This window comes from Anas acuta, chromosome 14 (genome assembly GCF_963932015.1).
Source record: "Anas acuta chromosome 14, bAnaAcu1.1, whole genome shotgun sequence".
In the NCBI taxonomy this organism is placed as follows: domain Eukaryota; kingdom Metazoa; phylum Chordata; class Aves; order Anseriformes; family Anatidae; genus Anas; species Anas acuta.
The window spans coordinates 4,307,487-4,333,930 of NC_088992.1; the positions used below are offsets into that span (position 1 = coordinate 4,307,487).

General features: G+C 37.2%; 1 protein-coding gene across 1 annotated transcript in view; it reads left to right on the forward strand.

Moving 5' to 3' along the window:
* SPOCK1 (SPARC (osteonectin), cwcv and kazal like domains proteoglycan 1) overlaps nucleotides 1-26,444 on the forward strand; it is a 286,277-nt gene that overhangs the window by 172,159 nt on the left and 87,674 nt on the right. The window contains exon 5 of the mRNA XM_068698036.1: nucleotides 18,008-18,140. Within this exon, the coding sequence (XP_068554137.1) occupies nucleotides 18,008-18,140 (133 nt within the window). The remainder of the gene's footprint in view (nucleotides 1-18,007; nucleotides 18,141-26,444) is intronic.

Below are 26,444 nucleotides of genomic sequence, written 5' to 3' on the forward strand. Positions count from 1 at the left end.
CTACTTTACTGCGAGGATGCTGCAAGCATAAAGGAAATACAATGGTTATTGAGACATTCTCCTGTTGCATAACTGCTTTTAGACCAGTATCCGAGTAATCATTAAAAAACACATCGATACCTCTGGATACCTCTGCTATCATCAGAAAGTTATTATGTTGAAGAGAATAAGAAAATAACCAATTATCTTCTGCACTTTAATTAACATCGGTAAATATTTTACTTTGTGCATTCAAAGGCAATACTTTTGGATGGGTTGAATATTTCTTTATAATATTCCTCCTCATAATAGTCCCTTTTAGCAGTGTATAAAGATGGACCAGAAGTGACTTCTTGGTTCATTAAGTCCCCCTGCAGCAGTATCATACAAACCTTTTCATTAGCTTACCAATTTCTGTCTTAAAGTGTATTGCCCCCTCTACTCCAGCTGGATGAATCCTTAGCATCTCAACTCTTCTGGTTAGAAATCTGCTAATTTTTAGCCTAAATTTATTCAAAGTGAACTAATTTTTATTTTTTTTTTGGGTGGTCCTCTGTGGAATCAGGAGTTGGACCCGATGACCCTTGTGAGTCCCTTCCAACTCAGATATTCTATGAAAGGCTTCAGAAAATCTCAAGCTCTAACTGTTTTTTTTTCTAAAGGTTCAATCTGAGCTATGTGAGATATCTGGAGGAAGGCTAAGTTAAAAGTTCGCTCACCTTCTTCATGGCATTTTTCTATTCCTGACTCAGATTGTCAGCTATTGACAGCATGTAAGGGACATCGGCGTTTTGTCTGGAAAACTCCTTGCACAGTCTAGAGTAAGAAATGAAAACAGTAATTGGTATAAATGCCATCTGTTTGGTAAATGTCAAGAGATTTGCCAACAAATGAATAATGAACAAATGAATAAAGATTGATGGGATTCACTGCATGTGTATCCTGGCCCTGTAAAAAAATATGTTAGGCTTGCATATGGAGTAGCTAGGCAGTTCTTGGATTTTCGGTACTTGTTCAAACAACCATAACACATCATCATTATCACTATTATGAAAAATCAAACAGGTAGGTATATTCAGATGTGGGACCCAAGAGGACAGTTGTATAGAATCTCCACATACCTGTGATTGGTACCGCAGTTGACCATTAACCTTGTAGGTCTGGATGTGTTATTGCCTTGAGCTGTTGGCTGACTTTCTCTGTGACTACATCAATCCTCATGAGACCTGGAATCTGCAGTCCTTCTGGGTATACCATAGCACAGTTGGTTAAGGTTACCATACCCCAATAGTTTATATTTCCTGACTCCAGTTCTCTCTATTTTCTATATGCTAAAAATCTTAACCATAGAAATCCTAGAAGAAAATCTGTAATACTTAATGGATGTCTGTAGCTCTTTTGTCCCTGTCCCTTTTTAACTGTCCCTTCCTTAAATCTGTTGAGTTATCCAGTCAATCAGAAATTATTATTTAATGTTTACAAATGACCTCCAATGCTTTCAAAATTATTCCCTATTTATACAATAATCTATTTACTGGAGATTCTAAATTTATTCTGTTTGTTTGTTTGTTTGTTTTTTGTTTGTTTGTTGTTTTGGTTTTTTGTTTGTTTGTTTTTTCTGTAGAAGCCCCAGGACATGAATGTGTTCAATGGAAAAGTCTTTTTAGTGCTAATAAAAGGCATGTTTTTGTAAGATTGGGAGTGATGTTTACAGCAAAGGAGTTTTATTAAAGCTTTTCTTCAATTTCCAACATCCCATTATATTGGAAAAAGTATTAAATGTGCAGCATTTTAAAATCTGCCTTTTGATAAATTGCATTATATATTCCAATTGCAGTGAATATTACAAACAATATATTTTGCATGAAATTTGCAAATTAGGCCTTCAAAAATACTGCATTTCATTCGATACTGGTCAGTTTGCTGCTTTTTACAATCATGCGTCTTCAAGATGATGGAGACTCAACATATATAACTTCTAAACCTACCAATCTTTTAAAACACCCATCTTTATTGTTCATAAAACTGTTCTATATTTTACCATTACACTTCTGAGATTTTCTAGTTATTATTTCTAGAGCCTTTCAATAACAGTGAAAGAAATTGATAGCGATAGGCTAAACTTCTAATGAGTTGGGCCAGACTCTTCTTTTATACCTCTTACGGTGCACAGTTGATGCCTTTCTACATTGTCTACATGGTTCTGCCAGGATGGAAAGCCACCCATTTAAAGGTGGATGTGGTTTTCTGCAGACTTCTGCTGAATTCCACATCTTGTTCAACATCATTCATCATTTCAGGCACAAAAAGCTCAACAGGAAAAACGATGAAGCTATACCCAAGACCACCCTGAGGAAATCATCCACAAGTATCTTGCTTTCATTTTTGTGTGAAAGGTTGCTAAAAACTACTACTAAGACCCTTTTCCACACAGGTTTGCCAGTTTCACACTAGATTATCAATGAAGGCATGAATGACAGCTAATATGAGAAGTAGTAGAGAAAATGTAGTCTTATGTGTTTTATCCCTTTCAAAGCCAGGCAGTTCAGTCTAATGGCTTACTTTCAAAAGAAACAGCATATGAAAACAAAAAATAAATAAATACAAAAAAGGAGCTTCTTGCATCAATCTTTTTCTTATTTCATACAAGCTAGGTTATCAAAATTAACTTTTAGTCTATTACATCCTGCTTCTTTAATATTTCAATTTCTATCATTCTCCTTTCATTAAAAAGCTTATGATTGCCTGCTTAGAACTCTGCCAGAACTCATCAAGAGCTCAACCTACAGATTTTCAATTTAGTCATTTTATATCAGATTAATTCAACCAATGAACCACAACTGACATTATTTACGGACATGAGCCACAAAGTCTGTTTAAAACTCTGTACATCGGAGTACTAATGGTGCCTAGAAATCAATCCAAAATGTTTTGCTTCTTTAAATATATCTATTCAGCTGTCACTGTTCCACTTGCAAATTAACTATCAAAACGCAATACTATGCCGTTAACTTTTTAGACAAAAAGAGTAATACCTCAGCACACTTCAAAAATATATTGCTTGTACCTCTAGATTTAAACTAGTCTTATAATATATGGCAATTTCATTCCTGTGAACATCTTAAGTATCTTTAAAAGTGGGAAGGAGAAAATCTTGATATTTCTGTGTAATATTTTAGAGTTCATAGTGTTCAGCCATTTTTTCAAGGGAGTCAAAGAAGAAAACACTATGCCAATATGCCTTGTAATTACAAGTTCATATCACCAATGCAAAATTCTTGTGTAACCTCTAATGATTTGAAAAGGGTTTTGAACGTCAAAAGCTAATACGGAAAATGAAGTTCTCTTCCATGGATTCAGTTCTTCCTCTCATTCTTTCTCCTGGAATCTGGTATGAAAGTCAGTGCTAAATTCTCAGTGCTAGAAGAGCAAATAACAAAAGACCAAATTTTATTTCATAACTAGCCTCTTCATGGCTCCTTAAAAACAAGAAGAGTTATTGCTTCACAATCCTGCAGCCCTCAGGAAGCCTATGGGATCATTTCATGTTTGGAGGATCTATATTCACCTTTCTTGTGTGTATACGCAGTGGTTTCTTGATAATTACCAAGGACTGTATATTCATCCTAAGCCACCTAGAATGTAGAGCTGTCTAAAATAAATAAGTAAATAGGAAATATATCATGATAGTTTCTGTTAATTTAATGAAGTGTAATTACCAGGAAACATTTCTACTGATCTCTGCTCTTAAATCTTTGTGGAAGAGCAGGGGCAGGAAGATTAACAAGTTTGCAAATTAGTTAAGTGAGAATTATCAAGCCTCCATTTTGCTGTCAATTATTGGATTTATGTTCTCTACTTTAACAATGAAATCGTAAAAGATTTATTGTGAGCAAATACAAAATGTTCATTGGTTGCAATTTAAAAAGTCAAAATTTCTAGCAGGTTCCAGACATTTATTTCCTACTTTAATTAGTATATGAGGAGGAAAAAAAAAAAAAGGTAACTAGTACTGCAGTCAGTCTGAAACTGCCAGCTTTATGAAAACAAATAAAAATTAGGTACAGTACTTAAAACTTTATTTATATTTTTTAATGAATGCAATGCATCATGAGGTGGACAAGCTCCTTTCATTCTTGGATTAGCTCCTACCTTTGTAGAATTATCTGTACAGTCTTTGTAGTCTCAGTTTACGCAGCTGAGCTCCCTGCTGATTTTTTTTTTTTTTTCATGTTGGCACATTTTGAGAAAGTAGAAACAGAAATGGGCTTAAAATGAAAACAACTTTTCAGCTGTAAGTATTGAGTAGGTATGTTCTAGAGTTTTCTGACAAAATGTTTTTCCTGTCAATTCAACAACATATCTCCTAGGAATGTACAGAATAGTTCTTGACAAAAAAAGTGTCTCAGTTCAGAATAGGTTGGTAAAGAGACCTCTAATATAGAATGTAAGGAAGAGAGATTCAAGCTGTCTGACTCAAGTAGACCAGTCTCCTGGCTCTTCTGATAAGTGGCTATTGGCTTTTGTTTTATGGCTTTCCCTCAAAGTCTGTAGTTTTTATTTCTTTCTTTCTGTATTAATTAGAGAAGGGATTTGGTCTCATCAGCCTAGGTGAGTGCCCTAGTTGCTGGCTTGTCAAATTGATATCTGTCCATGTCTGACCCAATGAATATTTCATTAATTATGCAAAATTCTCTCAGTGGCCTGATGATAATGACATTCATCTGAGACCCAAACTGTACTAAGTCTGTACAACTGTTAATGGAAAGGTAGATACAATCCACTCCCTTGACTTTCCAGTGCACAATCTTTGAGGTGTCAGTAAAACCAGATTGATTTTACCACCACCTCCTGTCTTGAAGGCATGACAGATTCATGTTATGTTAAGGTTGTGAACAGAGTCTATATCATAAAGTTGCCTACAAATTATTTGATTATTCAATTATCTTTTGTAACTAGAGAAATAAGACATCGTTTTCTTTCATGATTATCTCAAGTGACAGAATATGGCTTTGCTCCTCGAAAAGCGTCTGGAGACAGTTTCACTCCTGTTTTCATTATGTAGAAGTGATCTAGCATTGCTTCTTTCATATTTTATTTCTACAATGATAGAGACGAAATGTATTATTATTTCTGAAAAATGAAATCCTTTGCCTGAGTATTCACTGATTTCTGTCAAATGCCAACTATTAAAAATAAATTCCCAGTCTTTTTTTTTCTCCATTTTCTCAGATAGTATTTTTCATAAGTCTTTGTGTCATCCAAACTCAAACTATAAAGTTACTTACTATAGTAAGAACTAACAGAGTCTGCTCATGCTAGTTTTGTTATTGTGACTCTGTTACAATTGTATTTTGATAATATCTAGAGAAAAAAAAAAAAAAAAAGATATTTAATATGTATGAGAAGTGACAGTTGGGTGTTTTGCTTTGCTGATTTATCTAGCTTCTAGATTTGATTACCATTCAGCCCACTTTCTTTTATGGAAAATAAAAGAAAACAAAGCAAAACAAAAACATTCTAATTAGTTATTTGTTATCATCAGTGATCATCAACTGTGGAAGATTAATTAACCTTAGTAATAAAGCATAATGTAAGGGTTTTGTTCATTTGTTTAAAGAGTTAAGAAGTCAAGAGTGTAGGTTTCATAAAAAAGAGTTTAAAATAAGAATAAGGGAACAAACCTGCTCCTCTAGGCTAGCATCCAGTCTCTGGCCTTGCTCAGAAGATGACTCAACAGACAGAAATACAGGAAACTGTATGTCCTCTGCTTGTTCTTTCCTCTTCTTTATAAATTCTTTCTTTGTACCTTATTGGCATTTAAATTGATGGTCCGTGTTGAACAGAAAGGACATTTTGTAGTTTCGTCGTATAAATTAGTCTGTCCATTCTTCATTGCTGTACATTGTAATGCTGTGTGCCATTATTCTGGTCAGTCATCTGGCTTTAAATCTCTTTCAAGTCCTTTGACATATTTTTCTAGTTTTAGCTAATCCAGTTTACCTGAAACCCAAGAGTGCCAAATTGAATTACACTGTGGTCATTCCTACTTAGCACCTCATCCATAGTTAATTTCTTGAGCTCCTATGTTTTATCTGTGTATAAATTTTTCATTTGCAACAATATTTTAGCTTAGCAAAGGAAGAGCTCAGTAGTCTGAGGGGGTTTTTAATTAATTCCTTTGTTAATTCAGGAATTTTCACTTCACTTTGTACCAACTGCCTGTATAAATTATGTTCACAGTCCTTTCAGAAACTCATATTCCAGTTTTTGAAGAAACACAGTGAGAGCTATTCATTTCATAATGAGTTTCACCCAACTCTTGACAGCACATCATATGTTGAGTGCTGAAATGTAAACCCTGCCCTCTTCATAGTCGAGTAGAGTATAGGTCTGTCACTGACGCCTTAGGATCCATGACCATGATGAGATCAATTTTCTGTAGACCGTTGGTCAAAAGCTGGAGTTTTGATGTTCCTGATACTGAGTGGTTTAACTGTTCCAGTCCATCTTTTTATAGGGTTCTCTGCTAAATTGTAAAAGCAGGGTAAGAGATGAAGATAATTGGAGAGTGAAACCAAAATATAGTTATCAAAATGGCATCTCTCTGGTCCATGATAGGACCTGAGGGAACGGCATGAAGCTGTGTCAGGGGATACGTCTGGATTCCTTCTAACTCGGGATAATCTATGTTTCTAACATGTGGAGCAACCTTGCAGCTGCTGTGCTGCAACCATCCGAGTAAAATTTAACCAGCCTCGGGCTTTCTTTATATGAAGGAAATAGGGTCATGCAGAAGGTAGCTTAGGGCATGTAATTTATTTTCCACCTCCGGGAAGAAATAAACTTGTATTCTATACTTTACGTTTGCAAATATCTCTTTCCCACGCCAATGCTACTTCTTATTAGTTACCCACAGCTCTGATAGGTCTAAAGGTAAAAGTATGTGTTGTATCCTGAAAAGTATACAGACTGAAAATAATTGAAGAATAGATTATAAACAAGAAAAATATGAGGACTGTTGTTCAGGAGATCTGGAAGGATTTGAAGAAGAAAACTTAAGAGATAGGTAAATTCTTGGTAAACTATTTTCTTATTAGACATATTGGAAAGCAGCGGGATGGTATGCTATAGTTTGTGTCTAGGAAAGGAGGGAAATGCTTAAAGAATAATCCCAGATGATAATTGTGTTGATAGGAGAACAGTGACTAAAAATAGAGAAGCTGATGTGAGAAGAAAAATTCATTCTTGGCTTTGACATAGTAAGCTTCTGTTGTGGACAACAAATTCCTGAGAAGAAACGACAATAATAAACCAGAGACGATGTCTACAAAGTTTCTCAGATTCCCAGGATGCACTTGTAGAAAGATAAGAAAACTAGACTATTTGAGGTAAAGCATCAAAATGACACTGAGAGACCATCTAGAGAGAATATAATACTTAATATGATACTCCCTAGAAGAGATGGAAAGAACTGTTAAGAGTAAGTGAAGAAATAAGTGCTTCTCCAAGGGACCTCGTTTTTGAGGTTGAGTGAGGCAGAGGAAAGTTTCAGAAGTGGGAGGGGAAAAGGAAAGGGAAAAGGAGATTAGCTGGGAGGAGGTCAGAGCAGAGCTGTTAGGTTGAAAGACTGGAATAAAAATGGTTAAATAAAAGAATGAGGAGGAAAAAGTACTGCAATTTCTGACAATTTTATAAAATTCTCCTTAAACAAGTTGACCAGATCTTGAGAAAATGGGCCTGGAGGAGAAAGGCAGAGATACTAGTCAGGCAGAAGGTAGATGACAGACAGTAGATTTTGAGAGTAAAAGTGCTTTATGAAGAAATTCAATAACATTGGGAGAAAAAAAAAATAATAGGATGAATTTGAACTGGGAGAAAAAGGAAAAAAAAGTGCTCAAAAAAATTGAGTGCCCTCAACTTCCACCAGTGCAGCACAGAAAATGGCAGAAAGAAAGAAGAACAGGGTACAGAGAAGCAAAACTTAGTAGCAGGACAGTGGAGAGAAGGAAACTGAAGGAGAAGCTGTTGTGAAAGCTATCTCAGAGCTCACAAACAGAGCTCAGTACAGATGAAAAATGTACTCAAGAGCAGCCATTTTTTGTGAGGAAGGCTGTCAATTCAGGATTAGGCCAAATAAATTGTTAGAGATGAAATTTTGCCCCTTGCTTAGCCTCTCATAAGCTAAGTCACAAAGGACAAATGGGGACAAAATCAGAGTGGACAGGACATGGATGGGTATGTGATCACAGCAAGATAAACAAAGGGACAGACATGCTGAAGTGACTTTTAAGTGGAAAGGAGTGACTGAAAGTAAGGTGGCACATCTTCAGCCAACAATATTATCTGCACTAAACCTGTTCCTGTTTAATAAATTAGCAGCACAGTCTCAGTTATGCTATATCAAATTATATCACTGTTTGAGGCTCGGATGGTAAAATATGCATTTGAGAAATCAGCTATAAAATGCTGAAACTTTCAAGTGTAAATATATGGCTACATTGCAATTTAATGGCAGCCTGAGCCTCCACGGGTAAAGGAACCTGTGTAACTACATATTTGAAGAATCTGGGAAGAATGGATGGTTTATAATGCATGGTTGCTAGGCTTCATGATTCAAGGTCACAGCAAAGTGAAATTTTAATAACTCAGTGGAAGTAACTCGTGAAATGTATAGTATGCAGTTTCTGCAAGTATGTCAATTGCATTCATCTTCAAATTTTACCTAAAGGTGTGTTTCAGCACGTGTTGTCTCTAGACTGGATCATGTGCGTTCAGTCAGTATCATAAATTACTGTGATTATGTAAATTCTGTCTATTGGTTTGTGACTTTCCTGAAGCTCTAGTCACCTTTCATTAAGACACGGTATGATGTAAGATGGGTAATGCTCTTGATGGCCTCATTTGAGAAGCTAGGAATGGTAAAGTTATTATGAGCTCAATCTCTAGCATCAAATAACCAGACAGACAGCACTGAATTTGCTGAGAAATTCAGCAGAATATTTAGACATTCATAGTACTGGGCTCTGTAAATCAGCAATGCTGAATAAGCAACAGGAGCATTAGTCTATTTAGATGCTAAGGATGGGATTTTAAAATTACCCAACTCCTTATAATATTTATATCTGGTTTGGTTAGCATGCATTTCACTAACATTCATTTTATTCTGACATAGGAAACTGCATTCTGATTATTTTTCCAAACCAACCTTGAATAGTGGATTTTGACTACACTCTGGAGGTGGCTTTGGGATTGTTTTTTGTATCTTTTTTTTTTTTTTCCCTGATTGTTGTTTGGCAATCTGATTCTATTCAGAAACTATATATGAATTCTTAGGTAATGTATGCTAATTGTAAAAATCTTCAACAGTTTAATCTGCTGTAGGCTTCTTGAGAATTTAATAAGCCTCTCTCATAATAAAATGTGTCAGAAGGGGCAAATATTTTGCTAGCACAGCTTGTAACTGATTGTTTGTACAATGGTAGCAAGTATTCACACAACAGAAGTACGGTGCAGTCATTTTTAAAAAGAAGCATTTGGTTTAGCGCCTTAAGGGCAAAAATTATTACTATATTTGTAAAATGCATTTACTTTCTCATCCCTACCAGCAACGTGTCAATTTTTGTGAGGATTGCATGTTATTCGCCTTAGGAAAAGCAAAATCAACATAATGAAGCAGAACGCAGCTGAGCTGTCTAAAGATGCTTGGATTGGAGTGGGGGGAGGAATGTGGTTGATTTTTTCCCTGTAGTTGCAAAGTGACAATAAGATTTCTGAACCTTTTTGCTTCATAGATAGATGGATAAAAGAAAATGAAGCTCAGACTCTTTGGGCAGTAAGGCTCTTGGAAACGTAGAAGTAATGCATTGCATGTGACTGGAGTAGTGCCATTGATAGAATAAATAAGGCCAAGTTATAAACCACAGTGAAGGACACAGCTGATAAAGATCATGGTGTGGGCCTGCCACCTATTTCAGCTCACTCGTTTGTCCCAAAGTTTCATTCTGCCAGCTAGCAGAATGTCTGCAGAGAAATGAGACACTGGGGGTTGACAATATTAAACTTGACAGTCGCCTGCACTTGGCCAAGAAGGAGACCCATTTAAAGCTTGGAGGTCTGCAGCTTCTGGGAGATTTGGGCATCATGCTAGAACTTTCTGATGTTATTAAATGCTGCCAAGAAACCTGCCATGATTTTTTAGCCTTGCTAAAGTAACTTGCACCTTCCTGTTTGCAAAGCTAGTCAGCCACAGAGGGTTTAACATTTTAACTAGAAATATGAGCTGTGGGAGGGAAATGGTGGGAAATGACTGCACTTCCAGATACAGTGCAAACAACTTTGAAGGTGTCTAATTGCATGAAACAGGGCATAGTGAGCATTGGCTTTCCTTCCCAACCAAATGTGACAGCTAAGATTAATCTCACATCCTATCAGTAATTCGGCTCCCTCAGAAATCTTGGCAAGCTCCAGCAGCAGAAGGAGGCAGACTTGATCAATACAATATTTTAATATCAAAATAATCAGATCCTGGGCTGAGAAAAGGTACTGCATCCTCTTCAAAAGTGTTCTTTTCTGGTAGGAGTGAAGAAAACCCACATAGGTTGTCATAGGAAGAAGGAAAGAAAGCGAACGCCAACAAAAAGTACTAAACTTGCTGCATGCTTCACCATTAAACACTGTGTTAAGTTCCATCACCTCACCCAGCATGCAAAAGCTAGCATTCAGAAGTGGCAGATGAAGATCATTACAAACCAAGAAGTGGTAGAGAAGATTTCAGCTTTAATTATGAACTTCCTGCTATCTCTCCTCCTCCTCTGAAATTCAAGGCACTTCATTTTATTTTTACATACTTTGGTGTCTCAGATTCCTTTTTATGTTAGTATAAAAATAACAATGAAAAGGAAAATAATTCTCTTATGAAAATTCATGAGAATAGGCAGTTTAGAAGCTCTTTTATTTATTCCAGGGAGCATAATGACTTTTAAAAACACCGTGATTGTATGTTTGTGTGGATATTTTGTTTTGGTCCTTTTCCTTTGTGTGCCTTGCCAGTTTCCTTATCTGTGCAGCTGTAGAACATGGGTATTAGGTACAAAAGTTGCAAATCATTAAAAATTTAAATGCAAAAATAAATTGTCTGCAAGCATACTAATCTGTTAGCCAAGAATGAAGGGGACCTTTTAAACACCATTTTTATGTATTAAAGTGCTCAAAGGCAGAAATCCACATGCTTCTCTAATGACCTTAATAAATACTTAATCTCGTAATTTTTAGTCCAGGAACGAGTAAGGTCAGGTACAAACATCTCAGAAGGATGCTTGTACTGAGAGATCCTGATACTCCTGATACTGAGCAGAACCCGTTGAGTGGCCCTTAAACAATATGCATATTGAAATGCCACGTTAAAGCTGTTTAGACACAGACCTTGTATCTGTTTGAAGGGTCCTGCTCAAGCAGACGCATGCAGGGGGGTTCTCTCAGGTTCACTGACATTGTTTCTGGATCTCAGAAATTCCATACATAGGTGTGTCCAATCCATCAGCCTAACAGACTGCAGTTTTTCTGGCCCTCTAGGCCCTCTAAATCTATGTCAGCCTCTCCAAATTCTCCAATGCTTTAACTGCCACAAAACAAATAAATAAATAAATCCTTCATCTTGCAGAACCAATAACCTTGAGTACCCTGGGCTGCAAGACCTTTTGTTCTCTCCCAAAAGTTGGTTGCTTGCTGGTCCCAGAAGGATCCATGAAAGAATCTTCAGGGCTTTTTCGCTGCAAAACATATTGGGATTTTTTCTTGCAAAATATATGGCTGTACCAAAAATTTCATCTTCCCTTTATCTGGCTGACCTGTTCCTCCCAGAACATTGTTTCCCCTGTGCTTATTTTTGTACTGCCTTCTTACTCGTGGCAAGAAGTAGGGGCTTGACTCTTCCTTGACTGTCAAGGCAGCCCCACATGTTATAATTCTTTACATGTGAAGGAGGAAGTTCCAGGTAAAAAAATGACTTTTCATATGTCTAATCTCGCTTTACAGTGTTTGTATTAAATAAGGAGATTGTGTCTAATTCAAAAGCTTAGTATTACTTTTTGGGGGATTGTTGTTTGTGGTTTGTTTGTGTTTGTTGTTTTTTTTCAAGGTAAAGTGTGTAGCCTTTTTTATTCACCTTTCTTGAATACAAGGGGAATTTGTTAGTTGCTCAAGGTATATACATATGTTGTAAAAAATATAAAAGGTTGTAGAAATGAGGCCAAACTCTTAGCTCCAGTAAATAGAACACAGAAGTGATACAAAGAGAGAGGAAAACATTGCAGTTTGTGCTGGCAAATTTCAGTTCTGTCATTCTCTTCCTCAAGAACAAGAAAAACAGCTTATGCAAAGGAAAGATAGAAACAGCCAGGCACTGCTGGGTTTATCTTTGGTGTGATAAGCTTCCTTCAGGGAGACAAGAACAAACTGTGCACAAGGCATAGGGAAGGTACAGGCAGTACATTTTAAACTCTTTCAATAGTGAATTGTTCCAGCTTCAAGAAGCCATTTAAGTTTGCTCTGTCAAAGTTTTTTCCAGCTTCTCAGAAAGCACAACTACTTGGTGTCTGTGCACTGAACATTTTAATTTTATTACAGTAGAGCTTGATTGATATGCAGTTGTATGCAATGTATTTTGATTTGAGATAAGGTCTGGAAGGGAAGAATGATGGATGAAGTTAATTGTAATCTCAAGGACTGTCTCCATGCAGGCTGTAGGTACAAATCAATGGCCATAACTCCAAGTTATCTAAAGACTTCTCTTATATGGAAAATCCTGGCTGTAGCTGGGCCCATACATGGATGCCCAGCTCCAACCCACCTTCATACTCTTAATGCTGTAAATTTTGTGGAAAAAGTAAATTTTGTAAATAAGTTTCCATTTTAAACTTTGTATGAAAAATACCAGAAGGTAAATACTACTACAAATATGTTATGCCTTCTGGATGAGAAGCCTGAATTCTAGTGCATTTTATTTCTTTATAAATATTAAAGTTCATTGACAGCTGGAATTGAATTTGCACTTGGAAGATCAAATGTAATTACATAAAAGCACAGGCTTGGTCTTGCTTATATAATCTGTTGATATTTTGGCTGTCCTTAGCTGGCAGTTATGTGACACTTCAATTGAAGGAAAAAAAAAAAAAAGTGATACAATTTCCCATTTTAGATTAAATTATAATTTTTCAATTGTATTTTTTTCAATTATAGTCATTAGTTTATATAGGAAAATTGTACAGCTTATTAAAACATAATATGTCCATGTTTTCTGATAAGTTATTGTCTCAGAAACTGATACTTTCGATTTAGACATTCTGTATCGAATTCACAGGGCCCCATTTTTAATGTCATGTCTTTATACATTGCCTGGTGCTGCATTCACCACAGCTTCACCTAAAGACTCCCTCAACAGGAAAAAGGAGATACAACTCTCAGGATAGTCTGTGATTCTGTGATTTTGGTCCTTGTCCTTACCACAGGTTATTGTGGTATATGTACTGTTCTGTGCCATCCTGGAGAGATTTGTTACAGGCAAAAATGTAGAGATTCATAAGCAGCACAGCCCATGTCAAATGCTCAGAATTTGAACTAATTTTTTAATTTATTTTTTTTTTTAAGTTATGACTCTGACCTAAATGTTTTGTTTGAAGTATATAATTTGATAAACTTTTGCTGAATCTAAGGCAGAGTTCAAACCCCTCTGGCTGACTGTCTCAGTGCCAAGAGCTGGTGCCGGTAGCCAGGATCAAACCCCAGTCGCCAGCCAGGTGGGAAGAGGCTCCAGCATTAGCATCCCCCAGGGCAGCCAGCTGGGGAAGGGCTGCCAGTTGCACAAATCAGCTCTAATTGGGGTTTAGATTCTGGCTCCCTGGGGCACACCTGGAAGCAATAAAATCTTGGGTAGAGCCAAGTCTCCTAGAGCTGAGCTTTTCTGAAGCCAAAGCTGTTTACTTAGAAGACCCAGGCTGGAGTGTGGGTTTTGTGGCCTTGGACGTGCAGCGTGGCTATCCAGAGCTACTGTGAATGATGTCAGGATGATGATGATGATGATGATATCTGGAAACTCTGCTGCATTCTTCATGTTCCTGTGCAAGCAAAAAAGATGTGGTTTTCCTGTATTTTCTCAGTATGTGGTAAGTATTATGTCTGTATAATGAGTAATGAAGCTGTGTTGGTGTGCATTCCCCCTGTGTTGAAGTGTGGATGTTTTCAGTCACTAAAATTGCCTATACGTTAAGACGTTAAGAGGTTAAGTTCTGTAAAACTTAACTAATCCTTGAATCCTATATTTTTCAGTGCATCAGTCTGAAAAGTGAAAACAGGCAATGTCTTTCTATAAGTCTTAATGCTTGAGCGAGAGATTCACATCTATGTTCTTCTAGACTATTGGAAATACTTGGTTCAGTTGTCCTTATGAATGTGGCAGATACTTACCCCAGTGGGGAGTGCTTAGCTTGTTCTCTCTGCATAGTGGTTATTTTCCGATGACTCGTAGTAGATCCTTTTGACTCTGAGACTTAAAGCAGGATTAAAGTTGGTTAAGTTGTCATGGAGGGGAAAAAAAAGCCTTAATTTGTTTTGGCCTGTCTTGCTCCTGACATATTTACTCTAAAACAAGATGATTAGCATAGTAAAACATGTTCCCAGAGTGTGTGAATGTGCCCTTCCATTGAGAAGGGATTTGCAGGCTGTCTGCTTATGGCAGCCAATATTCTTGTCTAGGTTTTAATTTGTTTGTTTGGATGTTTGATGTGTTGTTAGGGGTTATAGGCTTGAACAGCTTCCAGAAGCCTTATCCTGTCTTAAAATGTCACTCCAGAAAAATGCACACTTACTTCTGGAAAAAAAGATGTCCTCTCTAATGGGTCCTTACCTGTGTTTTTGGCATTGAAGGGGAGGGGGAAGATCTGGGCATCCAGTTATAACTTTCAATTATTGCTCTCTCAACCAAGCTGACAAAAATGGTGTTTGACTTGCTTCAAATACAGTGACATTTTGTGCTATTGTTTCTGACAAAACTGTAGCTTGAAAAGAATAAATTTGCTTTTGAAATCCAAATTGCTTCTTGCAACCAAAATGGCTGCCAGACTACAATGCCAGCAAAATCATAAATCCAGAAGTTAAAATCACTGCAGACTTCTTGCAGTAATCCCCTGTCTCGTTACACACCTGATGTAAAGGACTACTAAAATTGCTAACTTGTATTTTCCTTTGGAAAGAATAAAATGCTTTGAGACATACTCCGCTGTGAATTGTTCTTGTTATTAAATACTCCTCTGAGAGCATCAGTTCCCTTTTAATATCAAAAGATCCTGAAGATGAAGCAGCTTGGGAGAAGAGAACAGTGTTAATTCTGTTCCCTTCCAGGTATATAAATGAAATGCTTTGAATCAAGTCCAGGTGAAACCTTTATAGTTAAGAGACAAGGGGAGGTGCTGCTCTCACTGCTGTTGAATTCAAGGCACCTGCAGCAGGAGCAGAGCTTAGCAATAAGGCTGTGTTTATTCTCTTTGCTCTCCAGTAAGTGGTGGAAAGGGCCACCAGACTTGATGAGCTGCTGAAATGACATGAAATGGTCAAATTTAAATTAATTTTTCTTTATTATTTAAAGTGGGGATGGGAGAGCAAAAACCATCATTAGTTCTAGAAAAATCTTACATCAGAATTTGGCTTTGCAGTACAAACCCTGAAGTGGCCAAAGCAGGAGTGAGTAAGGAAATGAAGAGGGGGCTGTAAGTCTGTGCAGAAAGGGCCAAGTGGCCATGCCAGGAGGGGACTTTTCTCTTTAGGGTAGTGTGAAATGCCTGAACAGAACTTGGGTCGCAAATGCTGTGTAATGTATTTTAGGCATGTCACTCAAAGCCTCAAGATCCTGTGATTTGTTAGGCATCAGTCTAGCCAAGAACTTCAATCTGCATTTAATTTTGATGAGGTGCTTGTTAGTTCAGTCACTCATCTCCATCCTGAATGCTTTGTGGCTAATGGCTTTGACAGAGGCACTAAATCATACATTTCAAGTTTAGCCTTTCTTCAGCTGTTTTTTCTATAGCCTCAAACTTTCTTCCTTTGAACGATTTTACATACAGATGAGTTTCTTTTGAGATTGTGGCAGTCAAGGGCTGTGGAAAGGTAAAGGCTGCTTTGAATTGTGATCCGTCCTGCTGCCTCCAAAGGAAGAGCTCAGCACCTTTCATGTCTCTGTTCTCCAGCCTCTGCTCATCAGTATCCACTACTGCATTTCACCATACTTTCACTCCCAGTTTGTATGCTTCTAGAAGTGCAGGGCCATTAGTAAAGTGAATGAGCAAATTTTCTTGTCAAGCTGGAAAGAAAAATAAATAAATAAAAGCATGTAATTGAAATGGTTCCAGAAAATAAGGTAATTGTTGCATCTTAGTTGGAGACACGGGGGTTACAAAGAAGCAAAAGTTACTGCTGGAAAACTTAAAGAAATGGTTTGTACAGCCCCAGCACCATGGAGAACATGTCTGCAGAGTTGTAGACTCAGAGATGAGCAACCTTACATCTGCAGCATTCAGCATCTGTTTTTTTTTTAAAAAAAAAAAAAAAAAAAAAAAAAGGTGGGAAGCTGCTCCATGGATTAAGAAAACTTCTTCAAGACAACCAAGGGAATTTAGTCTTTAAAACAGGGCTTCTATTTTCATAGTTTATGATATCACGATTGGATTCCTTCTGTGGACACGAGCTTCTATATAGTACTAGTCATCATTGTGACAAAGGTTATAGTAGAAGAAAACTTGAACTGAGATGAAAGAACAGAATTTCTATTATTTTAGCAGCTGAATATGTCATTACATCAGTCAGTATTGTGTAGCAAATTGCAAGCTGCAGCGAAATTGCTTTAAAATATATCTGTATATATTTTTCTAGAACTGTGATAAAGTCATTCAGCGGTGCATTGAAGTAAATTTCTAGTTGAATTGTTGTATCATATCTTTTCTTACTATGGTATAGAAACAGATGGCAGTTATTTTTCTTAAGTCTCCAGCAAAGCTGATGTGATCCCTTCCCTTGTAAATGTTTTCAAGTGAAAGACAAGTACACACGACCAAAATGATTCTGCATTGTAACATTGACTTGTGGTTTATAAAGCAAACTTTTAATCAGCTTACAACAGTATGCTGATGATAATTAGTAAATGTTGTAGCAGCCAAGTAGTTCATTATTATAGGAAAATGAGTCATTAATCAGAATCAATTGCATGTTTTCCAATAAGACTGTAGAGCAGATGTCACTTCATACTTATTTTTAATGTAATAATTGAGTAGACTGTGGTACAAATGCATGTGTAGAATTGGGGATGCTCTGTCACTCCAGTGTTCCTACCAGGACTGTGACTGATCTGAGAATAACAGCTGTTCTGGACCTGGCATATGAAGAATGCTGCAGCACTTACAAAGTTCTTTGATTTTTATCTATACCTGTACATTCTTATAACCTAATATAAATAGCACTTGTTTTGAAACAACTTCACTTTTAAATTGTTGATACTTAGTCTTAATCTGAACTTTGCCTGAACAAGAATTTCTTTTCATAAATGCCTTGAAGGACTTTGTTCCCTGAAAGAGAGAAGGGAGCAGTGCTAGCCACCTAGCTACTAGACAGTAGGTTACAGCAGAGTGTCTTTGCAGGCATGGAATTGGAGACTCAGTGAAAACACAACCTGGTTTAGTGTTGCTTGCATGCCTCACCAGGAATGCAGTGTGGTTTAACAAAATGCTGTAATTAGAAGTGAAGTCATTTGTAGTTACAAATCAAAATTGCCAAATATTGTTAATATAACACTGTGTACCAATTTACAATATCAAGATAGTCTACTCCCATGTGCTATATAGAAGTATCAGTAGGAGATATACTAAACTTTCTTGCTTTAAATAAATACTGTGTTGAAAACCAAGCTATGCTTTATTCAGAAAAGCTTTCATTCTTCTGTTTCACACAAGCAGGTTCAAAAAAACTGCTGCCTCTTATTTTACAGCATTCGACAAAAGAAAGGAAACTTGGCCCAGAAGCACTGGACTGGACCAGCTAACATAGTGAAATGCAAGCCTTGCCCCATGATGCATGCAAGCCCTGTCTGTGGCTCTGATGGACATACATATACTACCAAGGTAAGTTCTGTTTGTGCCCTGAAATCCATTTAGCAGTGACTGTGCAGACTGTAATACGAAGATCAAATGGCTTTAGTTAATAGGCAGCATTAAATTTAAGAGTACTGTAATTTAATTTACAGTAGAGCTACTGTAGCTCTTAGTTTATTTCTGTAGAAAAAGTGCTAATAAATTTACACATCTACGTATTTGAAAAACACCGAATTAAAATGACAAACCAGAATTTTATGACTTTCATGATTCATGTTTCTGTAAATTGCTTGTTCTTGCTAAGAATGATTCCAATATCAATGATGCAAAGAAACACATCTGACCAAACTGACTTGGTCACGCAAGAGGGTTCTAGGGTAGTTCTTGGCTTGGTTTGGTTTTGTTTTCTTTAGATTTTGTCCCCAAAAGGTAAAATAACTTGACAGTATCATTGTTCTGTAATAGGTTGTTTTTCTTCTTGTAGGTTGTTTTGTTTTTGTTTTTGTTTTTTTCCTTCAGGCTGTTTTGTTAACATACAACAATTTGTTTACATCTCTTTTAATACTCTTCTGTGCCAGATGCAGCATATATGGTACCATTAAAAGAAAAAAAAAAATAAATCCCATAACCCAGGGAATTATCCCAGAGCGGGACTAAATTGGCTCATTGTTATACTAAAAATATGATCACCTTAGGGCTTGATTCAATAAAAGAAGCTGTCTTCACAGCTATTCAACAGTCCAGATTTGTTATTATCAAATAAAGCCTTCCATGTCTCAGATGCATGTTCCATTACCAGTGTTGCAGGCATTGGAAGTCATGTTTAGGGAATGCCCCTGAAGTTTTCTTCTCTTTCTGGGTCCAAGGTAAGGTTTGACAACCAGTAAAACTACTCTTTAAAATCAAAGAAAAAACCTTGGAGAAATACAGGAAAATAAAACCTTGAAGAGGGAAGGATTCTTTGTTGTGATATAGGTGCAGTGTCATCAGCACAGTTATTCTACTTTTTTTTCTCAGCTGGGCAGCTTGTATACCTCATCCATTAACAGATGCAGGTATTAAAATGCTGCCACAGCTAATTCATTTAAGCCTCTACCCTATTCTGGCTGAAGGATTTGCGTGGCCAAAGAAGAAAATCAGCAGAAATTTTCTCCTACGTACAGAATACACAAAAAGTATTCTAAGTTGCCTGTTTAAACAAGCTGCACTTTTTAATACTCTCTAGGATATTTAATAGAGTAATGCACCATTGGTATCTAGGATTAAAATTGAGCTCACATTCAAGTCGATATTTTTGCCTCTGAACTCCTGAGAGCGTGAGGTAGAGTGGTCTGTAGTAAACAGCCTTCACTGAGTATTCAGTCATCCTATTGAACTCACTTCTGTGCATCTTGCCTGTGTCACTGCTAGCTCAGTTTTGGGGGGCGTTTTATTTTTTAACTTTTAAAGCACAGCAAGTTCTTTTCCTCGGCTTTTGTCCCCATTTTCTTCCTCAACCTGGAGCACATAAGGTTTCGTTGTTTTTTAAATACTCTGATGGCTGGTCACAATGCATATTTGTTGTTGCTTTTTCTTAACTTTTTTATTGAAGTCTCCTCCAGTGCCATGCTGGTTGGTAAACCTATTTTATGACATTCAGTGCTAACAAGAGGATGCATGTCTTGTTAACCTTTACTAAATAACAGAGGTGCTTTATAGCAGTGCTATTGTTCTCTGCTGTATACAGCTTACAGCACTGTAAATCTGAGAGTGCATTATTACAGTAGCCTGTAGAACATGGTTGCTTCTATACAACTTCATCTAAAGGTTCTGCTTTGTTGATCTGTTCTCAAAGACAAAATGACAAACGAAGTGAAGATACTTTAGGTAGAGTATTAAAATTAAGTAATGTATTTTTAATGTCTTAACAAATAACATTTTTACTGTAAGTACAAACCATGAGTTGGTCTATCTTTTATGAATGGATTACTATAACTGCTTTCCCCAAATTCCTCATTAGATTTCACCAGATGACATTGTTCTTCCTTCTTGCTTTAATCCATTTGATCCCAAAGTCACTAAAATCACAGTTCTCATTGGTAATTTTTTTCCACGTGCTGTGCAGTTGGCAAGTATTATTTCTGGCACTGCAGCGCTGATGTGTTCCATTATTGACTGTGCAAATACAACAAGGTGGACACTTGAGTGTGGGCAAACACCATGCTGCTCTGCGTTCATGTGTATGTATCTGTATCTGGCTCTGCATCAGCTGCTTTGTGCATGTGCAATGATATGCTGGGCAAATGAAAGGGTGGTTGTTAAGCATGTAAGCAAAAAATGGAGAGTAGCCACTACATTTCAGGGAAAAAAGAGTCTTCTGAAATTGTCCATTGGCCATCTACTCATGTAGTCACAGGCAGTATGCACAGGCACACACTGGTGTTTTAATCCTTCCTGGCTCAGTTACATTTTGCCTCTTCCTGCCAGCACAGGGGTAGGAGATTAGGCAGAAGACAGGTTTTGGCTGTATTCATAGCCTGGCAAGGCAGCATCAAAGCGTTTTGCTAATGACTGGAGGCTACTGATCAATGCCATCAGTGATGTTTGTTCTGGAATTGCTTTTTTCTTCCTTTGGACTTCTAGCTGAGGTAAAAATGAATGAAAATGGAATAATATAGATGAAACTTGGGTGTCAGTAATTACACAGAAATACAGATTAAGAGGAAAAAATATACACATCACAGGCTTTTGTTTAGCCACTTGATTTTAGAATAATTCTGGCTAGTTTTGAGAAGAGGATCATAATGATCACTGCTGGGCAAAAATGCGAACAAAGTAATAAAGGAATTGAGAACAAGCACAAAACTTTATTGTATTATTATGGCATCTTGTTTGCCTTCAGTTATCATCGTTGTATCCCAAAGCTAACAGGGCTGAACTAGGAAATGCATGGGGAAAGGCAGCAGTGGTTGTCAGAGGTGTGGAACCTGCAAGGAAGCACAGAGTTCTGAACACTTTTTGTGTTATTTTATAAGAAATCATGGCTAATAATGGAAAATGAATGTTGTGCTTCATAATGCAAGACCTCATGAAATTAAGTTAGTTTTAAAATAAATGAAGTATTCTTATTTTTTTCAGTTCAGAATTGTAAAATTCACTGCAGCATGGTATTGTGCAGGCTGAAGCTATAAACAGGATTTATATGAATCCACAGGGAATGGATCCACTGCAGGCTACTAAACCTCTAGCACACTGAGTCCCTAAGCCAGTGATTACCAGAAGCTGGGATGATTGGTATAGTTGGGCAGGAATGATTCGTTCTGTTCCTAATTTGCTCTTTCTTTTACTGCTTTGTAGTTTTCTCACTCTTCTTAAGGATCTGCAATTTGTCCCTCAGCCTAGTATCCTGCCTGCAGCACAGAGCTAGTGTGGCTCTTGGGTTCTTACATCAAAGTGGAGGCATCCCTGTCTTTAGATGAGGCACACAGATAATGGAGCTAATGTACTTGTCTTCACTGAAGCACTGCTGTTTAAGAAAGTATATTCCATTTCAGCTTTGAGTGGGATTGAAATTTCTTTTTGAGCTGGTCCCGAGTATTCCTTATCTTTGTTTTGCATTTTTAGTTTCTGCTTCAAAGATTAATTTCACACCTTTAAAGCAAAATTAAGACTGCAGAGCATGAGCTGGAATGATTTTTGTTAAAGCTTGCGGAAGGCAGAGGATTTCTGTTTGTTGTGTTCTATTTTCCTGGAAACTAAGAAATCATTAAGGATTCAATTCCAGGAATGTAACTTCCAATGCATTTTTAATTGTTGTTCTTCTAATGATGTCTTAGTCATTCCTGAATGGATAATAAAATCTTCCAGTCATACAGACGATAATGCTTTTGCTATCTTGCCATATCATTTTACTGGTTTGCACTGTTTGCTAATCCTCAGGCTGTCACACTCCGTTCTAGTGCTTTCTGTAGAGATTGTGTTTTAAAAGAAAGCATTTTATTTACATTAATTATAGTGCTGATGATTGTGGAGACTGTCTGTCTATCCCGCTCCTCCCCCCCCTTCCCCCAACTATAAGGGATTAGGATTCTTCAAAGGCAGCCATTTGCAGAGCAGTGGAGGAAATGTTCTTGGCCCAGTAGAGGCATGGGCTATGTTCTTGAACACGTTTACTGGAACATGACATTATGGCTGGACATCTCTAGAGACACTCAGCAACTGATGCTGTGCATAAAAACCATGAAATAAAATCACAGATCCTTGCTTAGGTTAACATCTTGTGTTAACATCAGGTCTGAGTATCCTCAGCGTAGCAGATCTTCTTGATGTTTTTCTAACTGAATGGATTTTCATTAAAACCAACTTTATTTTGATTTATCTTCATATATAGGAGTAGCACTGCTTCAAAGGCTCATCACTCTTTTTAGGTATAAAATCTTTCTGGTTCTTTTTCTAAGTGTTTTCAAAACTTGCCACAGTTATTTATCTGGGTTATCTTATCAGCTTCACAGAAGTGCTAAAGCTGAAGGGAATGAAATGATGTGGCTGTGGTATATAGTATTTTTTCCTCATGTTCTGTTGATTTCCAGATGACAAACTTGTTTTATGGTTGGTGGGATTCTTTAGTGGTGCCAGATATTTCCATGTTGTGACATGACACATTGAACACAGGTGGAAAATCTGGTCTGTATTTACTCAGTCCTTGTATCCTGTTTCCAGTAATAGTTTCTGGCACTTCTTGGACATGTAAAACTTTGTTACGTATCTGGCAACTTTAGAGATTCTTTATCATTCTTTTTCTCTAACTTTGAACTCTCTAGGCTTTAGGTTTGTCAAAAACTTCACTGAGTTCACCTACTGCTTGCAGTGCGGATGTTTTAAAATATGTGAACTCTCTCCCCTATTATAAGACTTGCAAAGAGTGATTGCTGTTTCCTGGATATAAAGAGCTCTATTTAATACTCTGACAATACAGAACGTTTCCATAGTATACTGCAGTCAGTGTTCAAAGCTCTTTAAAGTACTAATGAATTAAGCTTGTGAGGTAAGGAAGCCCTGTAAAGAGCACTATGTAATTAGTTAATGTTTTTGTCAGCAACACATTAAGAATAATAACTGTGTAGCTGTCAGTTTTACAGGAAGTTTAATTAAGCTAGTTAATAAAGCAATTACCTGAACATGACGATGACTGCACTTAACCAATCAGAAAATGAAAATAGGGATGATCTTAAATTACAAAACATACCACCTCAATGACTAATGTACCCTTCAAAGATGGAAAGGTACATTGGTATAATTATTATGCTCCTAATTAGGTACATTGTTGTTCTGCAAATTTTAATTAAATCATTGCAAACTAATTAAGTCTGTGATCATGTCTTTGTTTGAAAATGGAAAAATCACCTCCTGTTGTCATAACATTAGGTAACAAATTCGATATTAAGGGATGTGCAAGAGAAATAATTTTCCAGTGATCTTGAAATGGGAGAAAAAAAAGAAAATAATGGCCAAAATAACCAGACATTCTTAGTTAAATGTGTGCATTGTCAGGGCTGATGTATTTAATTCTGAGTCTGTATTCAGAAGCACAACTAACAAATATTTATAAAGTGTCCAAGTGTGGAGAATCTTTAGTGCAGCGTGGTTAGGGTTTTTATAACCCAGCTCTCCTGGATTACCTGTCCTCTGGGCCTGCAATGTTGCCATCCAGCTGTGGTGTCTGTGACTCAGCCTTTCCAAGAATACACCTAATGCTGTTCCTGATGGAAAACAAGATACTCAGCAGAGGCTTAGTGAGCTGCAAGACCTGTTCTGTCCTTAGATGGGTAAAAGGCTGGATGAAATTCAGTGCTAACTTTTTGCTTTGGATTGGTTCTGCAAGGGGAGATTGAGGAAAGACAGGAAGAGACAAGGTCAGATGTGGTTAAAAATCCATGGAGAAGAGAATGATGTCAGCCTTATTGTATTTGTTTTCTGTGTGAAACCTAGGTTCGCCCCCCCTTTTTTAATCTGTGAACTCAATTCTTCACTCTGAGTTCAGAGTTTAGGCCCAATGTAAGCTATGGTGTAATTTCAGGCCTGAACCCCTGTATGATGGTAGATCTGGTGTGTTACCTAATTCTTCTACTGACCTGTGTTGCAAAGAAGAAACGATTTGTATCTTCCCCTTTCATATCTTGGAAAGATTTGGTCCCTCACACTAAAATACTGTGAGAGCTACTTTGAAGTCATAATGAAAAAAACCTTCAATGTGTTAGGGTTTTTGCTGTTTGTGTTAAATGTGTCTAAGATGTGACAATTCTAATAGTAAGCTTATTGGGGTCTTCTGATCAAGCTGGTCAGGATTTTTAATGGAGTATTCAAATGTGTTTTTGTGGAAACTAATAGATTTCATGGAATGTGACTGCAGTTTTCCACAGGAAAAACATCCTACTGTGTTGTTACAACTTCCATGCTCAAGCAGTAGGTTTTCAGTGTTCACTTCTGTTTCATTGACTTGATTCATTTTGTTTTGGGGGTTTCCTACCTTTAGCAGTAGGTCTGGAGTCAGCATCACTGACTTTATTCTCACAACTAACAGGGAAACTCCAGAAGACCTTGGGAAAACTAGAACCTGTCTGATATTGAGTGGTTCTGAAGATCACTCACTTGTCTGGAGCACGTCTGGCCACTGTACTTCTAGCAAGGTAGATCTTCCCTCTGCCTGTGGTCTGGGCCAGTGAGACTTGAGTCCTGCAAGCCAAAAGCTTTGTGAAGTTGTTATTGTGGAGAAAAGCCCTGGCTAATAAACCTTGTCCTGTAGAAGGCAAAACACAGAGCCTTAAACTCTGCAGCTGCTGCAAGGCACAGTACATTTGGTTTGAAACATGGGTTGAGAAATGTTATTTGGTGAAGTGGTATTTATCCTAAAGACATCCAATTGTTTGTTTATATAGAAGTATATATTTCTCAGCATGGTCACAAGGAATGAGAAGAGAATTGAGAATGAGGGAGATCTCAATTCTTACTTGAGGAAGGATGGGATGGCTTTCATCAGCTTGTTTGAGAATGAATTTTGAAAGGCACAGATGGCATTTAGTCACCATCTGTGACTTTGAAAATTTATCCCTTCACCTCTTAGTTTGAGTTTCCCTGCTGCCCAATTAGATGTGGAAATTCATGTCTTTGAGTGCTGAGCACTTGTGGAGGGTAAAGTAAATCACTTCCGCACAGCTTTGCTCTCAAGTTAAGGAAATTTTAGAAGTAATAGAGAATATTGTGCTTAATTTTCTTTATTTTGTAATAGGATTTTTGGTCCTAAGTTTGGGTTTATTCCTGTACATGTTCAGTGCGGGAAGCCTTAGTATTTTTGTGGGGCAAATTGCAGTGATATTTGGGCTCCTTTTAAAAGGACTTCTGGTAACACTACTGTCAAGATAAAAATAACTTATTTGTTACCAATATCGTTATAATCCCAAGGTTAGAGACTGGTAGGCTCAAATGTGTTGTCACAAATAAGCAAACAAAATCCTGCTCTGAGAACTAAGCTGAGCTACTGTCCCCAGTCTTAACTGTGAGTCCATGGATTTGATGTGTTCCTGTGCAACAGGTCTCTTCATCCCTTCAGTTGTGCTGCTGGCCATTGGTTAGTGTATTATCAAAGGCATTTCTATGTAAGTAAAGGGCTGTGGGATAGAAAACTATTAATTTGGTACTAAAACCGTGGTATAAAGTTCATGTACTTTATACCACGAACTGTCACAGCTGATGCAGTTTGCTATAATCCTGTAGATTATACTGGCTCCCCTCCTAGCTGTCTCTTTTTGTATAGCACGTAGGGTCTATCTGTGTTTCTGGGACCACAGTTTTCTCTCTTGCATTAGTAGAGGATTAAGGAACTCTTGCAATTATTAGAGATCTTGCAATTTCGCATCAGCAGGACTGAAAATGGTTGTGACTCCATCTGCTAAAATTAAAGAAATATCTAATGAGCAACTTATAAAAGAAAAAAAAACTTTATTAAAATTAAATATTGAAAACAAATGTGTCAGAGGTGTCCTAAGTCAAACCATCTGATGTTTAGTAGCTCATGCTTGAGGGCAAATATTACAAGGAATGATACGATGTCACCAAACAAGTCAAGATACTTTATTGTTCATCAAAAAAAATGTGTATCTTGTAAGGGATATTTTTGTATGTGCTCTAAAAATGACACTTATTGCTTGGTCAGTTAATGTACTCAGAAAAATGTAGTTTCATCTCCTACTTTCTTTCTGGTGCAGCCTTTAGCCCCAAGCCAAACAAATCAGTGCTTTCCCCTGGTACAGTAACCTTTGTTAAACTTTGAGGGAGCTGGGAAGTATAACTTCTGAACTC